This window comes from Setaria italica, chromosome V (assembly GCF_000263155.2).
Source record: "Setaria italica strain Yugu1 chromosome V, Setaria_italica_v2.0, whole genome shotgun sequence".
Lineage (NCBI taxonomy): Eukaryota > Viridiplantae > Streptophyta > Magnoliopsida > Poales > Poaceae > Setaria > Setaria italica.
Window position 1 is genome coordinate 29,351,542 of NC_028454.1, and position 19,732 is coordinate 29,371,273.

Below are 19,732 nucleotides of genomic sequence, written 5' to 3' on the forward strand. Positions count from 1 at the left end.
GGAACAGCAGCACCGTTCATGGGAAAGGGACTGAAGCCTTGCAGGGAACCTGTATAAGGGCTAGTTTGGCAGCTCAGTTCCCTGCAGGGAACCCGGCCGTTTCCGCGCGGAGAAAGGCCACGCGTATAAGTTCCGCGGGGCGCTTCATCGGTGAGTTTGGAAACCTGCTAGGCGGGGTTATTCGGCTCACGTGAGCCCAATCTCTACGCGGAAAAGAGCACGACCTACAGCGGTTGGAAAGCGCTCCCCGTCTTCGTCTCCCCCATCACGCGTCTCGCTTGCACGAGCGAGAGAGGGGCGCCCGTTCCCACTCCTACATAAGCTACTGCCGCCGCCGCTGCCGCCGGCCGTCGTTGTGGCTCCCAGCTCTCACGTGACCTCCTCCAAGAATCCACGTCCAGGTGCACCTCCTATGTCGGTGTTTTATACCGGCACCCTACCAAGGGGGTACCCGAGGTAGTCAATTAGTCGGTTGGGGGATCGCTGGACCTGGAACCCGAAGGTAAAAGCGAGGGCACAAGACACGGATTTATACAGGTTCGGGCAGTCAGAGTAGCATAATACCGTACATCCTATTTTCGGGTGTTGTATAGTGCACCCTACGCTTGGGTGTTGAGCTTAGGTGAGCTACCGATCTAGGTACCCTCGCCCTCCTTTATGTACTCCAGGGGGCGGGAGTCCTAGTCGGATTACGAGGAGTCCTAGTAAGAGTACACGGTATGAGTCCTAGTCGGATTACAGGGAAATCCTAGTAGGAGTCCAACTTCTTCCTTCCTTGCGGGTTTTGGGAATCTATCCCCGACATCCTCCACCCCTTCTCCCCATCTCATACGAATCCTCCCCTTCCCCTCCTCATCTCCCTTTCCTTGCTAGGGTTCTGCTCCGGCGATGGCTCAAGTCCTACGGCGGCGAAGTTGCTCGATTCGTGGACTCTGTTGCCATCTCCGCCTCCGCATCAGGTGATCTTGCTACATAAGCTTCCTAAAAGATCTGATGATAGATTTTCTTTTGACTGTCTTTTTTGACAGGATGTTGTGAACCCTTGCATAAGTAATTCTAGACAAGTACATTTGCTGCGAGATTTTATTTGCATTGTCGTAGCAAAATTATTATGAGCTAAGCTAATCTGTTTGGTTTTATTTTCAAACTTAAGCTGAAGCCATATTTTGATCTTGTCTTGTCTAGTAGGAAACTGCAGCGGCGCTGTTTCTATGGTCTTTGCAAACTTGTTATGCTAGATATTTACACACTACAACCGCATTGTCTCTATGTTCTTTGCAAACTTGTGCTAGATATTTACACTCTTGCTTTGTGGGCTGTCAATCTGCCACCTTCTACTGCTGATATGGCTGAATTATTTTACAATTTTGACTCTCTTTTTTTACTTACAGAGTTCTTGGTGGAAGGAATACATGATCTGAGAAAAATAAAGCAATTTGTGCTAAATTGACAACGCAGACTGGCAGCACAAAAAGCAAAAGTGTAAATATCTAGCACAAATTTGCAAAGACCAAAGAGACAACGACGCTGCAGTGTATAAATATCTAGCATAAGTTTGTAAAGACCATAGAGACAATGCCGCTGCAGTTTCCTACTAGACAAGACAAGATCAAAATATGGCTTCAACTTAAGCTCGAAAATAAAACCAAATAGATTAGCATAGCTCACAATAATTCTGCTACGACAATGCAAATAAAATCTTGCAGTAAATGTACTTGTCCAGAATTACTCACGCAAGGTTCACAACAATCTGTCAAAAAAAGACAATCAAAAGAAAATCTATCACCAAATCTTTTAGGAAGAGGCGGAGATGGCAACAAAGTCCACGGATCGAGCAACTTCGTCACCGTAGGACTTGAGCCATCGCTGGAGCAAAACCCTAGCAAGGAAAGGGACATGAGAAGGGGAAGGGGAGGATTTGGATGAGATGGGGAGAAAGGGGCTTGGATTAGGATTCTTGGAGGAGGTTACATGTCCTAGAGTTGAACGATGTAATCATTTTTTCGTATATTTTTCAATATTGTAATTATAAAATTTTGATGATGTTGCAACTATAAATTTTTGATGTTACGTGTATTTTATTTTGATGCTGTACCGATACAAATTTTCTAGCAGTGCCGATAAAAAAGAAAGCCGAGCGAAATCTCGGTGACCACCAGCTGACCCAGCGCCAGCAGCATCCCAGCAAAAGCACAACACAAGACGCCAGTACGCCGCTGACCCCACGACCCCCCGCCGTGCTTCCCGTCCCTACCACGCATCCGCTCACCGTCACCGATACCTGCCCCCGCGGTTCTCCCCCAAAATTGGCCCACGCTCACACGCCACGCCCGTGAGCCTGTCACTCGCACCTGCTCCTCTACGCCAATCCCACCACCCAACGCGCTTGTGTTCCGCGCAGCGCTGAACGCTGCCCTCCCCCTGTCCCCTCCACAAAATTTCCGCTCCAGCCAGCACCCGAGGGCCGAGCGAGCCAGACCCGCAAACCGGCAAGCCCCCGTCACCTCCCCCCTCCGTCAGACGACCCCAGCCCGGCACACGCAGCCATGGGCAACCGCGGGTCGCGCCACCACCGCCACGCAGCCGACCAGCAGCAGCCGGCCCCGCCCAAGCCCCAGGCCCATGCGCCGCCGCCGCTGCCACAGCAGCAGCACCATCGGCCGAGGCCGAAGCCGGCGGCGGCGGCCCCGTCGGCGGACGCGGGGGTGGCGGGGCGCGTGCTGGGGCGTCCGATGGAGGACGTGCGCGCGACCTACACCTTCGGGCGCGAGCTCGGCCGGGGCCAGTTCGGAGTCACCTACCTCGTCACGCACCGGGAGACCGGCCAGCGCTTCGCCTGTAAGTCCATCGCCACGCGCAAGCTCGTCCACCGCGACGACATCGAGGACGTGCGCCGGGAGGTCCAGATCATGCACCACCTCACGGGCCACCGCAACATCGTCGAGCTCCGCGGCGCCTACGAGGACCGCCACTCGGTCAACCTCGTCATGGAGCTCTGCGAGGGAGGGGAGCTCTTCGACCGGATCATCGCCAGGGGCCACTACACCGAGCGCGCAGCCGCCGCGCTCTGCCGCGAGATCGTCGCCGTCGTCCACAGCTGCCACTCCATGGGGGTCTTCCACCGGGATCTCAAGCCCGAGAACTTCCTCTTCCTCAACGACAAGGAGGACTCGCCGCTCAAGGCCACGGACTTCGGCCTCTCCGTTTTCTTCAAGCCCGGTGAGTGCTCGATTTTTGACTCCATCGCTTCTTCCATATGGATCCTGCGGTGCCCTTCTGTGATGTTTGACTTGACAAGATGTGGATATGCCTTTGACTTGACCGATTCGCTGGGTCGGACCCAGCATTGCTAAATTAGTAGTATCTATATGGAGGTGGCATTATTCATATCTGTCCATTCTGGTTGCGAGATGCTGCGTTAGTATTGGGGATCCAGCTTAAACTCCAAAGTAGCTGAGCTTTAAGCTTGTTCCAATGGTGACATTGCGATCGCATTGTAGATTTGCATTGTTTACTCTTTATGCACCACATTGTTCCCACCATTGTGACAAACCCTAAGTTTGTTGTGAGAAATGCTTGCACTGAATGTTAAATGACACCCTAAGTTTGTTGCATAAAAGTGCGATTATTCAATTTGCAAATTGCTGGTGATTGTGGAGGATTTCTTGTGGGGCTTAGTCTGTTTTTCTATTTGTTATCTCTATTTGTTTGTCTCTTAGGAAGTGAAATAGCTTGTTTATTTGTCTTTGTGGCATGAGCAAACAGATTGAGAATCCATAACTGATGATGCAGGGGAGACTTTCAAGGATCTGGTGGGAAGTGCATATTATGTTGCTCCTGAGGTACTGAAACGGCACTATGGTGCAGAGGCTGACATTTGGAGTGCTGGGGTTATTCTTTACATCCTTCTGTCCGGTGTTCCTCCTTTTTGGGCAGGTAAATTTTCTTTCTGAAAAATCTCATTTTGATCATTTTTTTTTGCTTATATCGCTCTTAAGTCTTAACACAATTGTTCTTTTTCTTCACTTTATCCTTTAATGTTGCCAGAGAATGAGGATGGCATATTTGATGCTGTTTTGCGTGGTCACATTGATTTCTCTTCTGATCCTTGGCCTTCAATATCTAATGGTGCAAAGGATTTGGTTAAAAAGATGCTGAGGCAAGACCCGAAAGAGCGCTTGACTGCTGCTGAAATTTTGAGTAAGTCAACTGCTCTTTCACTGTCTTTGTATGTCTAGTTGTGGAATCATGTTTTACAATATGGCATTTTCATTTGTAGAGAATGAACACATGTATTAAGTTTATTGCAAAATGAGAGTAGTCTCCTCCTAGTTTGTTCCACACTACGTGCCTTTTGATACAAGAGTGCGAAAGTGCTGATAGTAGTTGTAGTATTCCAGAGAGAAACTGCTGATTTTCTCTCTTAGTTAAAGACCTGTCTGCTTTCTCTCTCTAAAAAAACAGGAAAGAAAAGAGGATGACCCATGTTTTGAACTGAATATTCATTTGCAAGTATAGTTTATCAGTCTAATATTGTGAACATACAGACCATCCATGGATTAGAGAGGATGGAGAGGCACCAGATAAGCCACTTGACATTACAGTCATCAGTAGAATGAAACAGTTCAGGGCAATGAACAAGCTCAAGAAAGTTGCATTGAAGGTGATTGGCTGCTTGGACTTTGTGGCATTTATTCTAGTTAAAGACTTCATTTTAAGAGCAGATAATTCTAACATCTTCTTTCGTTATAATCAGATTGTTGCCGAGAACTTATCGGATGAAGAGATTATGGGCCTCAAAGAAATGTTTAGATCCCTGGATGCGGATAACAGTGGGACAATTACTCTTGAAGAGCTAAGATCTGGTTTACCAAAACTTGGCACTAAAATTTCTGAATCAGAAATCAGACAGTTGATGGAGGCGGTATGTTCATCCTCCAGACCAGACCCATACGCTTCATTTTTACTGTTGACTGCATATTTACTTTCAGTATATTTTCTTTGTTCTCAAGTATCACTATCCCAATTCCCAAATCACATCTCCAATTTGGAAAACTGAAAGCGACTGTCTAGGACTGCATTGCATTCCACAACCTTTTGCCATTTTTAGAAAGAAAAGTGCATGCAAGTTTCTGGTGTTTTCTATTGAATGGAAAACACAGTATACAGTAATTTGAAAGAAGATGTGATGGAACATGTGAAACTCATATAGATCAAACTTGTGAACATTGTTGATGGAACTGTTGTAGTAGTTCATCACATTCCATTTTGTTTCCTTATTCTTGTTTCTAATTCCCTAAACAGGCTGATGTTGATGGAAATGGCACCATTGATTACGCGGAGTTCATATCAGCCACTATGCACTTGAATAGATTGGAGAAGGAAGACCACATACTCAAAGCTTTTGAATATTTTGATAAGGACCACAGCGGGTAACTTCACTTCTAATTTTGCCTGGACTTGTTATGCAAATCTGGACTGTTTTCATTTGATTTCCTTACTGTTTAAATCTTTCCATGCAGATACATAACAGTAGATGAGTTGGAGGAAGCTTTGAAGAAGTATGATATGGGAGATGATAAAACAATAAAAGAAATCATTGCTGAAGTGGATACAGATCATGTGAGTATATATTTTGCAGAGTTTAAGAAAAAGTTTAGCTCTTCAAATATTTAAATCAATCCATTGAAGAAAACCACCTCACTGACGTCAGTTATGTGGCATGTTACTTACTGTTGACTTCAACCACTTGACATGTTCCTAAAACATGGAAATGAATTCTTATAGGAAGAGAAAATCCAAAGATTTGACTGGTGGGGGCTTGTATGTTAAAAAATGCTGATTAAAATAATTTGTATCTGGATGCATACACTGTAATTAATTCACATTGAATAAATTTAACAATATCAACTGGTGAATGGAAATTCATGGAGAGACTACCAATTTGCTGTATTTGAATTTGGGGATAAATTAGCAAATGTTCATAATCTCTACCGACCTTCTCTTGACTAACCTACATTGGGAATGCCAAAGAACAGTGATCCTTTTACTTATAACTTGAAAGTTAAAGAGGCTGCCCAGCTCAGTTTATCATAATGCTAATGTTCCCATTTTTTTATTTATTGGCAGGATGGAAGAATTAATTACCAGGAGTTTGTTGCCATGATGAGGAACAACAGCCCTGAGATTGTTCCGAACCGGAGGCGCATGTTCTAACTGCAGTCTACAATTTCGATGGATGCTTTTTGGGAATATTTTGCCCTTAGACATCTTCTCCTGGACTCATTTTCTTCTGGGAAAAGCCATTAAGACTCCATTTGAGATCCATATCTCTGCAGCCCGGACCAGTTTGTACCAGAATGGGGTGCATGATATGGCTACTTCAATATAGATGCTTTGATCATCATCTGACTCTGGGTGGCAGTGCTTCTTCTCATGCATAATGCCTTTGAGGTTGTTCAGCTGCTTTGATCTGCATCTTTCCCCACCTTCCATTCTAGCGTGTTTCCTCAATGAGGTGATCAGTTAGCTGCACGAATGAGCGTGTTGTGACTTGTGTTCATGTGCTTTTGTCCTCTTAGCCATTTATATTAGAACAGGCATTGTAAGAGGGTGTTTAGTGATCTTGTGTGGCAATGTTGTATTATTCTTAATAAGCATAGCACAAACGTGGTCCTGGATTATCTCTAGGTGAAATGCTGATCCATTTGAGCTCTTCAGCTAGCAAGATTCTTATTTGGGTGAAGATGACCACCCAAAGAATCATATGTTTACACCTGTAGTAGGGTAGTATGGTCTCGGAAAAGATTTGCAGACGCAATGTCACATTTCCTTGGGTAAACGCCAGGACGGCCGCCGGACGGGTAGTCTTTTCTCGCGTGACTTACACAGTGGGGGCATATTTTTGACCAGGCGTATGCATTTTACCCTTGAACCAATCCTGGGACATAACATACTGGATTCACCTAATTAGATGAGCCATCCACCTTTTATTTCTCGCACAAAAGTATACTCGACTCCTTGTACATTCCGTTTACACTGTATTTCCTGGACACTGAGATGGCACTACGGTATAGAACTATTACTGTATATCCATATAAATCATTACATTTAGGCCATCAGCAAGATAGCATTAAGATACAGATTGAAAGGGTATCAGGAGGTTTATCTATAGAGCACTAATATACAAGATCCAAATACAATCTACAACATGTATACATAGCTTCTTCCATGTCCTTGACTTCCACATTGGTATGGCTGCAGCAAACTGCAGGCTTGCCGTTGATCAACGAACAGAGACGTTTTTCATCTTTGCTGATCTGTGCTTAACAAAGAAAGCAGCTAACATACTTTTTGTGCGAAGCGGAGCCTTCTGGATTTGACGCCCTCTTGGGTTGTCAAAAGAACTGAATGATGACAAATGCCTTGTCCCGGGCTGGTCCTGAAAACACAAATTGGATGTTTCAAAGTATAAGTACAACAGAAGAAAAACTTTCATTATTCGGGGAAGTAGACTGATTTAACAAGGGAGTAAATAAAAATAAAATATCATCATGATGACCATTTGCAACTATTGCATCATCAAATGCAATATATAAGTTCAATAGAAAAGAAACTTTCATAATGCGGGAAATAGACTGATTTAACTTGGGAGTACATAAAAATAATATATCCTCTATGATGACCATTTGCAACTATTGCATCATAAAATAAAATGTAATCTATAATCTTGAAGTACATGTTTGTATCATTTTGTTTACAGAATAGAAAACCAGTCCGGATTTTCAATCATATTATGGTTTAGGTTTACCTTCATGCCGACACTAACAATATCCAAGCTGGTCAAGTTGGATTGCACATGTTTGGACAAGGGAGATGCAGATGATTCCTTGCCTGAAACATAAGCAGTTTCAGATTAAGTATCTGCCATCTGCATATAAGCTATGCTAAAATCTGCCAAATGAAGATAAAAATAGAGACAATATAAGCAATTAAATACCGAGAAGGCGGAAGCCACTTGATGAAGGCTTAGTAGTTTTTGTTTCTCCTGGGCTGCACAGAGCAGATGACAACAATGTCACACAGGATGAAGTTAGCAGAGCAAATGCCCCATTCAGCAAAACTGAACCAGAGACATGAATGACTTACGTGGATTCAGACTGATCAGGTCTATTGCTCTTGGAGTTCTTCTCTGAAACCAAATGCCACTGAAGGGTCTTTGCTGCAGGGAGGATCGTTTGTTTTTTCAGCACGGGAAGCACTTAATACCAGAATTTCAAATGTTTGCACAGAAGCAAGAAGTTGCACCTGAGGAGTAAGGTCTAGGTGTTGAGTCAAAATCAGCATTGCCTTGCATCTCAGAAAAAGATTGCATTCTTTTATTTCCCGCATCTAGCTCGAAGAGAAAGTCAAAAGGTTAGCTAGGAGTTTATCATTTTCTTGACTCCAGACTTGCATATTTATTCTGTGAACCCTTACATGGTACGATGTAATGTTTGTGGTGTCTCCTGGCAGCCCCCGTCATCTGCTGTTGCCTAAGGCCTTCTTTGTCCGTGTAAGTTTGGCAGGTAAGGACTTGCTGAATATTGGACCCTAAAATTGTCAGCTTTAACCATATATTGCACAGTAATAACAGAATTCCACCTTATGACAGAAGCAGTACCTGGTTTAAGCATGCTACTTTCAATTCAAGGGTTGAAATTTCTGAAGCCTGCTGTTCGTACAGGTCTGTCAATTTGTAGGCAACTGTGCCAAGGTGGTCGACAGCATTGACCAGGGCCCTGACAGCATAATCTTTCAAGTTGTCCAGCACCCTGATATCAAGAAGCACGGGAAAATGGATGAGAGGATTCCTAACTCTGCTTCTTTCCTACATGGAACCCTAGATGACATTGCTCAAACATGTAACCCTGCTTCTTTCCTCTTAATGAAATACGTCACAAAAAAAAACTCTGATGTGTTCTACTCGAGCACATTCGTTACTTTGCAGAAAGTTCTTCAGTTTAATCAACACTGAACAGGAGTACAGGACCAGGAGGAACCCGTGACAGCACCCAAAAAAAACTAGCAGAAACAAGTAATTATGAGCCACTTTTGCAGGGAAGTCAGGTGCTCAGATTGCACACATCCATTACACTGCAATTCCATGGAATATGTGACAGTAGGTGTAGTGCATAATTCAGAACCTCGACCTCCAAATATGAAACAACCAACCCCTCACTAGAAAACTCCAAAATTTAACTTCTGCACAACCAATCAGCCCAATACAACTTTCTTCCCATTGCCGCACTTTGCAGATGGATCATGTACTCCCGAACCAATGCTTCATTAAAACCAACCGTTGGTAAGACTTGTAATACCAAATGAGAAGAAAAATAACTAGGAAGAACGTTCAGGAGACCATTGTGGGCTAGAAGCAACAGGTACACATTGTTTTCCGGTACTACTTGCTATGGCCTATGGGCAGGAAAACTTGAGTTGCTTCCGAAAATTGCACGGAGGTGCGAACTCCGGGACGAAGGGACAACAGGAATCTATTCTTACATTTGCTTCTGCTCGCTGTGGAGGTAGGACTTCTCGCAGTACTCCGATGCCGAGTAGAGCTGCGGCCGCAGGTTCTTGAGCTCCTGCAATCACGTCATGGGCAGCGATCGTAAGCACCAAACGGAGCAAGAATCGTGGGCGGCAACCAGGGCTTCCGAGAATTTCGGATCTTTGCACAGCAATTCGATCGGGAAGAAGAAAAAAGAATTTGTGAAAAACAGGATCGAGCCCGATCCGGGCAGGGAGCGGCTGACCTGCAGCGCCTTGACGAAGCTCTTGCTGCGCTCCATGGACGCCTCGTCGACGGTGGTGGGCGCGGGCCCCGCCCCCGCCCCGGCGGTCTCAGCACCAGGCCGCCACGGTTCGTGATGCATCGCCTCCGCCCACTGGCCGACACCCCCGCCGCCGGTTAGCTCGGTGGGGGAACAGGACGGATACGGGGGGAGGAGGAGGAAGCGGGGTGGCCACGGCACGTGAGGACGAAGCAAGGAACACGCGACGCCTCCCGCGCGGCTCCCCTCGCTTTGCCGGTCTCCCAGGTGCAGCGAGTGCCGAGTGGTGGTGTACTGGCGGTGGACGGTGACGTCGGGGGTGCAGGAGTGGGAGAGGGAGTGGAGGCGGGCGGGTAGTGGGGTGTGGTGAGGACGTGAGGTGGGGCGCGGATCGGATGGCGACGAGGTGGTGGTTGCCGGCTAACTTTTTGTTAGGTCCAGCCAGTCAGTCAATGGGGCGAGGAGTGGCGGCAAGATTTGATTGGCGGGCGCCGTGCCGGACGATGGGATCATTGGATCGGGGAATCGAGTGGGGAGGCTTCACCCGTAGCTCGCCGTGCCGGTCCGGCAGCCTCTGTGCCTGTCTGTTTGCTACTGCCTGCCTCTGCCTGTGCGTGGTGGTGAAGACTGGAGAAGAGGGAGGAAATGGCGATGGATCTTGATTCTTGCGGCTGGAAAGCTCCGGTGCCCCGTCCCGTCATTGGATCCCGGCCGATTTCGTCCGTTCGGCCATGGCTTTTGCCGTCTTGCCTTTTGCTGTTACTACTCCTCCTGTCCTGCCCCGTCCTGCTCCTGTCCTCTGCTGCCCATTCTTTATACGGTTGGTGCACTAGCTTAGTAGCTTGTTTGGAGTAAGCTACAAATATTGCAGGTGAGGTGCAGAGCAAGTTTGCTAACGAGGCTCAGACACGGGGGTGGTTAGCGACGGTGATCATTCAATCAATACTTGGGTAGCATGTGTGTGGTTATGTTCTGGCTCCGTGGCAAGGTATCGATTCGAGCTGTGCTGAAGAGCCTCAAGTCCAAAGTGCTCCATTTTCTAAGCCGGACAAGGTAAAGTTGTCGTGTCATGTGCTCTGCTTGTAAACACTTTTTGTTGAGCCTGCGCATTGATGGGAAAGTCAAACGATGTCGTAGCGTCAAGCCTTGCGCATTGATGGCAATGAGATTGCATCTGGATGATGGGATCGCTGGATCCCAGCCCCATGTGCAAACTGCGACGCGAAGCAGACTTTCAGTTCAGGATCATATGCCGATTGATCGAGCAAAGCACAAGAGTACAAGACTACGGTCCCGTTAGGTTGCTTAGGTGCTCTTAAAATTTTATTCACATCAAATATTTACATACTAATTATGAGTATTAAACATAGACTAATTATAAAATTAATTGAGGAGTATTAAATATAGACTAATTATAAAATTAATTGCACAGCTAGAGGCAATTTGCGAAACGAATTTATTAAGCCTAATTAGTCCATGATTTGACAATGTAGTGCTACCGTAACCATGTGGTAATGATGGATTAATTAGACTTAATAGATTAATTTTAGGAATTAGCCTCCATTTATGTAATTAGTTTTATAATTAGCTCATGTTTAGTCCTCCTAGTTAGCCTTCAAATATTCGATGTGACATGAATTTTAATTCGGACTAAAGATCCAAACACCACCGCAAGAGCCAGCGGTCCTCATCCTTGAGTTTTGGTTTGCAGGCCCCGCCGTGCGGCAATACAGGTTGTTGGCTCCAAGTCTTTGGCTCCACAATCCTAATTGCGAGGTCGTGCTACCTCCTTGATCGGATCAATTGTACCTCCTTCTGTGCTCAAAACAAAATACACGTCTTAACTTTAGTCTTTGGAGGAGTGGCGGCGGGAGTAATTAGCGAACCCCCGGTTAAAGGGAAAAAAGAGATGCATACCCCACGAGGCCACCACATGTGCTTGTGCTATGCTACGAGACCATGACGGCCCACCTTCTCCTAGCATCAGATGGTTCCAAGCATCAGAGGTGTAAACATCAGAGTGTTGAGCTAACTGATACTATCAAACATGCCGTGAGAAAACAAAAGATCACTAGAGCCTTGTTTGGAACGGAAGTTCTTCATAGGGGGTCTCGTTCCTCCATTTTGTTGAGGTCACTACGTGTTTGGAACACAAAGGAAAGAGTGAGAGAAATGGGGGGCAAAATTGTGCTTTTGGAGGAAGGGAAAAATGGCATCTGGATTCATGGAAATCTTTCCTGCAACACTATTGGGCGCGTTCTCGCGCAATCAATGCTCTTGCATTCTTCTCTTCGGAGAGCTATAGTTCCCAGCAAGTATCAAAATCAAGACTTCATCAAACAGGAACATGAAGGGAAAAAAAGACTGCAAACCGGAACAGGCGCCCCTTTCATTCTCCGAATAATTAAAGAAAACAAAAGACCAATAATCACACCACGCCAGTTTGTTTGAGTGTACTTGAGAATCGAGAATCTATCAAATCTGTTGGCTTTGGCTGGATAAACTAGAAGTTTGGCAACCTTGACAATTTCTAGTCGATTATTTGTCATGAGTATAAAATAGCATGAGTATGAACAGAGGGTGATTTTGATATTTTTAAATTTTGTAAAATACAAATTTTGATGAAATAATTAGTAATACATTCCAAGTCAACGAACTAGCCAAGGCAATCAGTGATGGTGTTTTACAAAACAAACAATATCCATTAATTCAAAAAAATAGACTACAACAAATAATCACCCATGTAATGTGGAGGCAATTGCATCACGAAAGGCACCCATATCAATATCATCCGCCAAAAAACTCCCATATCCTATGGTACCTTGGTTAACATGAACTTCCAGTTTAGGCATAGAGGTGGCGAAGTCTACGTCTTGTTCCCCATTATCCCAAATAAAATTATGAGGACCATAGACACTGTTATAATTTTTGTTGCTTCCTAATTGGATAGCCCAGCAGGTTCAAGAAAATATGCCCCTTCATCTTTAGAACTCCAAATGAACGCTCAATCATATTTCTAACATATAAATGTGCATCTGAACAACTCCTTTGATCCAGCCAAATGGTGACCATGTTGCCACTCGAACTGTCGGATACATGGTACCTTTGTCCCTTGTATGGCACCAAAAGTCCTTTTCTGTTAGGATACTTGAAATCAACGAGATAATACTTCCCTACATGTGATTAAGTAAATTATCTATGGAAAATATGAAGGAAAATATATATGGAAGTAGATGAAAAAAACACGTGAATAATATACCTTCCCAGGGAATTGGAAAATCTTCCTTGTATGTGACCAAAGTATCCAATAAGACCTGAGAATCATGTACAGATCTAGCCCAACCAGTGACAAAAAAAGTGAAGCGTATCTCAAAGTCACAAACTGGTATAACATTCTGTGAAGCATATCCATGATGGCTGAAATATTTTGGTTGCTCACTTAAAGGTACACTGACTCGTATATGTATGGCATCAATGGCACCTATGCAATTCTTGAAATGGGGCCAAAGCCGAGCTTCTTGCAGTTTAGGATGGATTGTGCTCATTTTTGTAGAATTTTTCATCTAAAATTTCTACCGGCAATTAATTGATAAAGAGCAAACTTTCTACCCAACTAGTACTGAACTGAGAATATGGTGGAGCGCAAACCTTTGTTATTCACGAGGGTGTCGTCCTCCTAGACTCTTAGGAACGAGCCTCTGCTACCTGCTCGCAACGCCGGTGAGCCTCCTGTCTGCACTTGCTGCGCCGTCTCACCCACGCCAGTCCACCAGCCACCATCCTTGGAGTGGATTCTCGTACCACGGGTCAGGAGGGGTGCGTCCTTCGTCGCGGGTACATTACAAATAGATCCCTTGCCCTGGTCCAGCGCTGGGAATCATAGGAGCAATTCGCTTTTCTCGATCTTCAGTACACCATACAATCAGTCGAGCTCAAGGGATACAATTTTGTCCTAGTCAACCAATTTCATCGAGAAAGATTAAGGGGGCGTTTGGATGTCAGGGGCTAAACTTTAGCCCTGTCACATCACACGTTCAGATGCTAATTAGGAGGACTAAATATGAGCTAATTAAAAAACTAATAGCAGAACCCATAGGCTAAATCGCGAGACGAATCTATTAAGCCTAATTAATCCATCATTAGCGAATGGTTACTGTAGCACCACATTGTCAAATCATGGACTAATTAGGCTTAATAGATTCGTCTCGCGATTTAGCCTAGGGGTTGTGCAATTAGTTTTGTAATTAGACTATGTTTAATACTCCTAATTAGTGTCCAAACATCCGATGTGACAGGGGCTAAAATTTAGCCCCTCCCTGCCAAACACCCCATAAGTTAATAGCGTCTCCTTTCTCTTTTCGGGAGCAGAGCTGAAAAAGATGTAGTTACCCGTTTCCCCATTTTTCTTTGATCTGTTTAATCCATTTTCTGGTTCAATCGCGGTGGCGGAGCCTTCTTGCAGGGTGTTCAGCAGAATTTCTTGAAATCTGCCGCCACACCGCGCGGTCACCGCGAAAACAAATGGGACTTTGAAGCATTCCATCTCATTGAACTCCAAATAAATAGAATAAGCCAAAAAAAAAATCAAGTGCTAAGAAGATTGAAGCTATCCTCACTACTCCTCCCTATCAATTTTGCCACTACTTGCACCTTCGGCAAGGATGAAATCAGGAGTTTGTTTTGTTCGAGAAATCAGGAGTTTGTTTTGTGGTTCGTTCAGAACCAGGATTGATGGGAAGGACAATATAATAACGATGGCATGCGGCATACTCTATTCTCCTCCACCCCACATTCCTTCTCTTATTTCTACGTTTTCTCCTATCCCTATGTTTTTTAATCCTTCATTCCAAACATGCTCCCGAATGTTCATAATCTACTAATATTAATTTCTAGCCATGATTGTAGCGTACCATCTTTGACACCTTTTGGCACCTGGCTAGTAGAGGAGGAGCTGGACACTATGTCTAGGAATCCCGATTGTGGTCGCTAGTTTCTAGAGGGGACACATGCGTCAACAACGACACATACATTCTAGGAACCCCCGTTTCGATCGCTAATGCTTTGAACCAGGAGCAAATCTATATAGGATGTAGCGGTGCATATGCACCCATAGAGCTCTGCCACGCCGCTCGCCAGTGGCGAGCACACAGGCGAATTCTACTTGCACGCTCGAGCTCCATGGGGCCACACACGTGCGGGATCTGCCAAATTCAAGCGAGGAGGAGGAGGTTAGTTCTACAAATTAGGTAAAAGGGGAAGGGAAGACGGATAGAGACTGTAGCGCATAGATGTGATAATTGTTGTAGATGTCGATACGTTAGCTCCACTTGGAGGGAGTGGGTGAAATAAAGGGTTAGAACTTAAGAGTCGTGCCTATGAATGACAGTTTAATTTGGAAAAGACTCCCACCGGCCTCAATTTGTAATAAGTTGGGGTGGGGTTGGTTTTTTTTTTTTTTTTTTTTTGGGGGGGGGGGGAGGTGGAGGGTTTAGTGTTTGTTATATCTAAATCCGTACTTCCGTACTAAAACTAAATTAAAAGGAAGATAGGTTATTGTTCACCCATTATAACTCTACTTATCAAAATTCAAAATCGCCCTGTACTCTTTACACCAAAACTTGCGCTTGCCCCCGATCACCACAACCCGCCTACCTACAACACAAATGCTGCAAACCATGCAAGGTGCAGAGACAGGAACACGAAGCCACTCCCAACACGAGCAGCACCGGGGTATCGGCTGCCGGAAGCAGCCGATGTGGCCACGCGATCCACGGAACGGGGGCGGCCGCCGACGGTACCATTGATCCAAACCAAGTGCTGCGTCGTGCGGCTCCTCACGCTGTCACAGTCCGCGACGCCGGCAAGCGAAACGACGCCCTCGAGGCCTTCTTGCTTGGTGTCATAGCACATCCCTTCATTGCCGCCGACGCGCAGCTTCTTGCCCAGCCTCCACAGCATCTCCTTGCCGAACGGTATCGGCCCCACCAGCCTGTTGCCGTCGACGCGTAGCTCGCTGGCCCTCTCCAGCCGCCGGAAGGTCGCCGGTATCACGCCGGTGAACTGGTTGTTGTCCAGCCGCAGCACCCGAAGCTCGCTCAGCTCCCCGATGGACTCCGGGATCGTCCCGGACAGGCCCATCCCGGAGAGCACCAGCGTGGTCAGGGCCTTGAGGCCGGAGAAGAAGTCGCCGGGCACCGTCGTGAACTGCATCCGGTTGTCGCTCAGGATCAGCGACCGCAGCGACGACAGCCGGCTGAGCGCGGCCGGGATCGGCCCGGACAGCGCGTTGTGGCTGAGGTCCAGCAGCATGAGCTCGGACAAGTCGCCGAGGGTGTCGGGAATCGTGCCTTCCAGGCGGTTCTGGCTGAGGTCAATCTTCAGCAGAGACCGGCATTGACCGAGGCTCGCCGGCACTGGGCCCTGGACCGCGTTGTGGCTGAGGTCCAGGACGCTGAGGCGCTGGAACTTGAAGTGCGGCACCGGGCCGGCGAGGCGGTTGTAGCTGAGGTCGAGCATCTGGAGGTGGCTCAGGGACTGGAGGGTGGCGGGGATGGCGGAGGTGAGCTGGTTGCCGTGGAGGTCGAGCACGCGCAGCGCCCTGAGGTTGCCGAGCTCGGCGGGGATCGGGCCGACGTGGCCGTTCTGGCGGAGGACGAGGGAGCGGAACGCGGGGCCGAGGCGGCCGAGCAAGGCCGCGATGGGCTGCGGGTTGCCCGTGAAGCAGCGGTAGAAGAAGAGCGACCGGAGGTGCGGGAGCGCGAGCACGGAGGGGGAGAGCGTGGCGGTCGCCGCGTCGCAGGCCGGAAACGCCGTGTCGTCGGAGAGCGCGCCGAAGGCGAGGGAGACGACGTGGTAGACGTCGTGGCGGTCGGGCACGCACTCGATGCCGTGCCAGCGGCCGCGGCACACGTCCGGGATGCCCCACACCCAGCCGTTGCCCGTGGCCGCCATCACCTCCTGCACGGCGCGCTGCTCGGCCGGGTCCGTGCGCGCCCGGTCCGAGAACCCCGTCTGCGGCGCGTCCACCAGCGCCGCGGCCGACGTGTCCGGCACCACCACCGTGAACTCGGCGCGGCAGCGCGACGGCCACCGGGCGCCGACGGCCAACACCACCACCACGACCATGATCGACGACCACGCACGAAGCGCCGCCGAAGCCATCGCAACGTGCTTAAATTGTTTCTCGGCGCACGGGCAGAATGGCGCGCGTGGGATACTAGACGAAAGTGTCGCGGCCGTTGGAGACTGGAGCTGGACGGGAAGAGTGGCAGACGGCGCAGGTTTTATAGTGTCAGAGGGGCAGAGAGACGCGACGCAGGGCGCGCATTGAATTCAGAGCCGGGCGAGTGAATGCTGGTCACGGGATGGGGGAGAAGGGGAGTGAATGAACTGAGGATTTGCCTGCATTCAATTGGTTTCACGGGAAATGGGGACGATGCGATACCGATCCGTTCATCAATGGCATGGGACACCTCGCCATCGAGCGTTCTGGCGTCGCGTGCGATACCAACTGCTCGATCGTGTATTGTGTGGTTTTGGCTCAAGATGCCAAGCTGCTTAGTTTACCATCATTCTTTACTCCTTGAAGTCTTTTACGATCTGACTCGCCTGCTCCAAGTCTCCAACCTTGCAATCCGAAGTTGATCTGGACAAGAAATGGAGATGACGCTGAGCCCTGAGCACTGCGTCTTGATCAAACTGGCAATTTATGTGTAGAATTATATGCATACTGAAGCATTTGCAAGCTACTGATGCTGCCGTGTCAATGCAGTGCTCAAGCTAAGGGCGTGCTCGGTTCCTGGGACAGGCTTGGCTCGCCTTGCCTAAGCGAGCAAGCCTTGCCTATTGGCATTCTCAATGCCTCAATAGCAAGTCTCGTGGGACAGTTTTCAAGACGGCCACATCATCCAAACTATTTTTTTAATTGATGAAATCATATCTCCTTGCTTAGGACTTCTCTAATCTAATGGTATAAGTTAGTTGATAGCTCATAGTTGATGTGGGTTCCATGTATATAGTAGCTTTGAAGCTTGTGCTGTGAAAGAGAACTGCATCGAAAAGTGAGCGAGACTAGCTCTTCATTCCACACTAGTCTCATAGTACTTATTATACTTTTAACTAGTAAAAAATAAATTGATTGAGCTAGCTCTAAGCTACAACATTGGAGACGCCGTTAGTTTCATGTCACGGTTTCACAGGTAAAGTCATAGACTTTAATTATGATGCACATGATTGGAGGAAATGAAATGAAACTAAACTTTCAATGGCAGTTCCAATGCATTTCATGTCTTGGAAATAGTTTACATCCAGTTTTATCCCATGAACCTCGTAAATAATTTGCCATGCTATCATATTTGGCATGTCGTTTAACGAGCGGAAAAGGCTCTCCTCCAATAGAAACCTTGCCAGCGTAGACTTCGATAAATTTGCTCAAAAACCAAGCGCTATCTTTTTTGCCCAGCCAAGCAAAGCTGCGGCAAGACATCCAAACGCGCCTTAAATTGTCAGCAGTATCAATGTGTCATACCGTCACCTCTGTCGCCGCTTTGATGTTGTCAGGTCAACAGTGTCCATTCTTTTTTAAAAGGAAATGGATCCCTTTGACCTTATTGCAAATTTACCTGGTCCATTGTAGAACTGAAAACAGAAACATTAGGAGATGGAAATGACAGAAGGTAAAAAAAAACCGCAGAACGCAAATTGCTTTTCCCTGCTTTCCTCCAACCTCTGTGCAAACCCAGATCAGAAGCCCACCAGTTTTTTCGACCGTGCCTCTCTCTGATGTGCATTGCAGACTTGTCTCTCTTCCGCTGCAATTGCTGCTCTGTCGGTGCTTGCAGTTGCAGGGCCTAATTATTGTACAGGCAATCCTAAAAAATTACTGTAACTGTATTGTGCAGGCTCATATTAACACAAACAGTGAAACAGAGACCAGAAGTAGAAAATTTTCCGGCCCAGAACAAGGCCCAAGGACCTCCTCACACGTTGCAAGTCCGCAAAGCAAGGCTCAAATTCGGACCCAATACAGGGCCTAAAGTCCCTCCTGACGTTGTAAGTTCACCAATTCCAGAATGCACGTCTCATTTCGAAACTACTTCTATCTGTCACAATCCCTGATCATATGTTATGTTATGTATACATGCACCACTTTAGTTTCAAATATGTCATGCTGCCAAGAGACCAGTCAGCCTCTGATGACCAGGCAGTAATCTACTGCCTAACCTTGTGCCGGGGCTCTGCACCTGACCTGAATCACACTGAAAGCTAGCTTGTCGCACTCAGCTTATCTGCAACGCACAGTACTCCCTCCATGGATTATGTCTTAACCGGAAAGATACTCATATCTACATACACTAGGGTTGAGTGTGGTCACAGTCATGCTAGTGATGACAGAAACAATCACCAAGCTCATCGAGTCATCGGGCGAGTCAGCTCTCGGCTGGATCACAAAAGGAAAACGTGCCAGGAGGCGGAGTCAAACTAGTTGCGGAACATGCGCAGGAGGAAACTAAACTGCAGTGACCGGCGGCGCGGCGGCGGCGCCGCACGCTGCAAGTTGGCTGAGAGCTGGAGCGAATTCCCCGGTAAACGGATAGCCACGAATGAAACGTCCGGCGTCGGCGATGTCCTGGGCCTGTACCGCGCCGATGGGAGGTCACCATCTTGGACTCGCCGCGACAGCGCTACCAGTCTCGCGGGGTCCGGGGTTCCGGGCGCTGCCAGGGGGACAGTTGCTTGATTTTGGACAACTAAAATCACTGTGCTAGTACTGTAGTATACTGTAGCGTTTCATTTGTATTTGTGAATTATTGTCCAAATATTGACTAATAGGCTCAGAAGATTCGTCTCGCAAAGTACAACAAAACTGTACAATTAGTTTTTAATTTCGTCTACATTCAGTACTCCATGCATGTACT

The 19,732-nt window shown here is 47.2% G+C and overlaps 3 protein-coding genes across 3 annotated transcripts; 1 reads left to right on the top strand and 2 right to left on the bottom strand.

Moving 5' to 3' along the window:
- The first annotated feature begins 2,385 nt into the window (after positions 1-2,385).
- On the top strand, positions 2,386-6,762 carry LOC101783388 (calcium-dependent protein kinase 1). Its single transcript, XM_004969149.4, has 8 exons — positions 2,386-3,219; positions 3,793-3,936; positions 4,048-4,200; positions 4,548-4,663; positions 4,757-4,924; positions 5,305-5,432; positions 5,523-5,622; positions 6,130-6,762. Exons 1-8 carry the CDS (start codon positions 2,547-2,549, stop codon positions 6,214-6,216), a joined length of 1,569 nt encoding a protein of 522 aa, XP_004969206.1. The 5' UTR covers positions 2,386-2,546; the 3' UTR covers positions 6,217-6,762.
- A 186-nt stretch (positions 6,763-6,948) lies between these two features.
- Positions 6,949-10,156, bottom strand: LOC101783788 (probable protein ABIL1). The gene is made up of 9 exons (XM_004969150.4): positions 9,798-10,156; positions 9,544-9,626; positions 8,663-8,813; positions 8,479-8,578; positions 8,308-8,391; positions 8,149-8,221; positions 8,000-8,052; positions 7,811-7,893; positions 6,949-7,441 (listed from the first exon to the last, which is right to left on the bottom strand). Exons 1-9 carry the CDS (start codon positions 9,915-9,917, stop codon positions 7,286-7,288), a joined length of 903 nt encoding a protein of 300 aa, XP_004969207.1. The 5' UTR covers positions 9,918-10,156; the 3' UTR covers positions 6,949-7,285.
- A 5,141-nt stretch (positions 10,157-15,297) lies between these two features.
- Positions 15,298-17,053, bottom strand: LOC101781121 (protein TOO MANY MOUTHS). Its single transcript, XM_012846221.2, has one exon. The coding sequence runs from the start codon at positions 16,974-16,976 to the stop codon at positions 15,468-15,470; it is 1,509 nt and encodes a 502-aa protein (XP_012701675.1). The 5' UTR covers positions 16,977-17,053; the 3' UTR covers positions 15,298-15,467.
- Between the last annotated feature and the right edge of the window lie 2,679 nt (positions 17,054-19,732).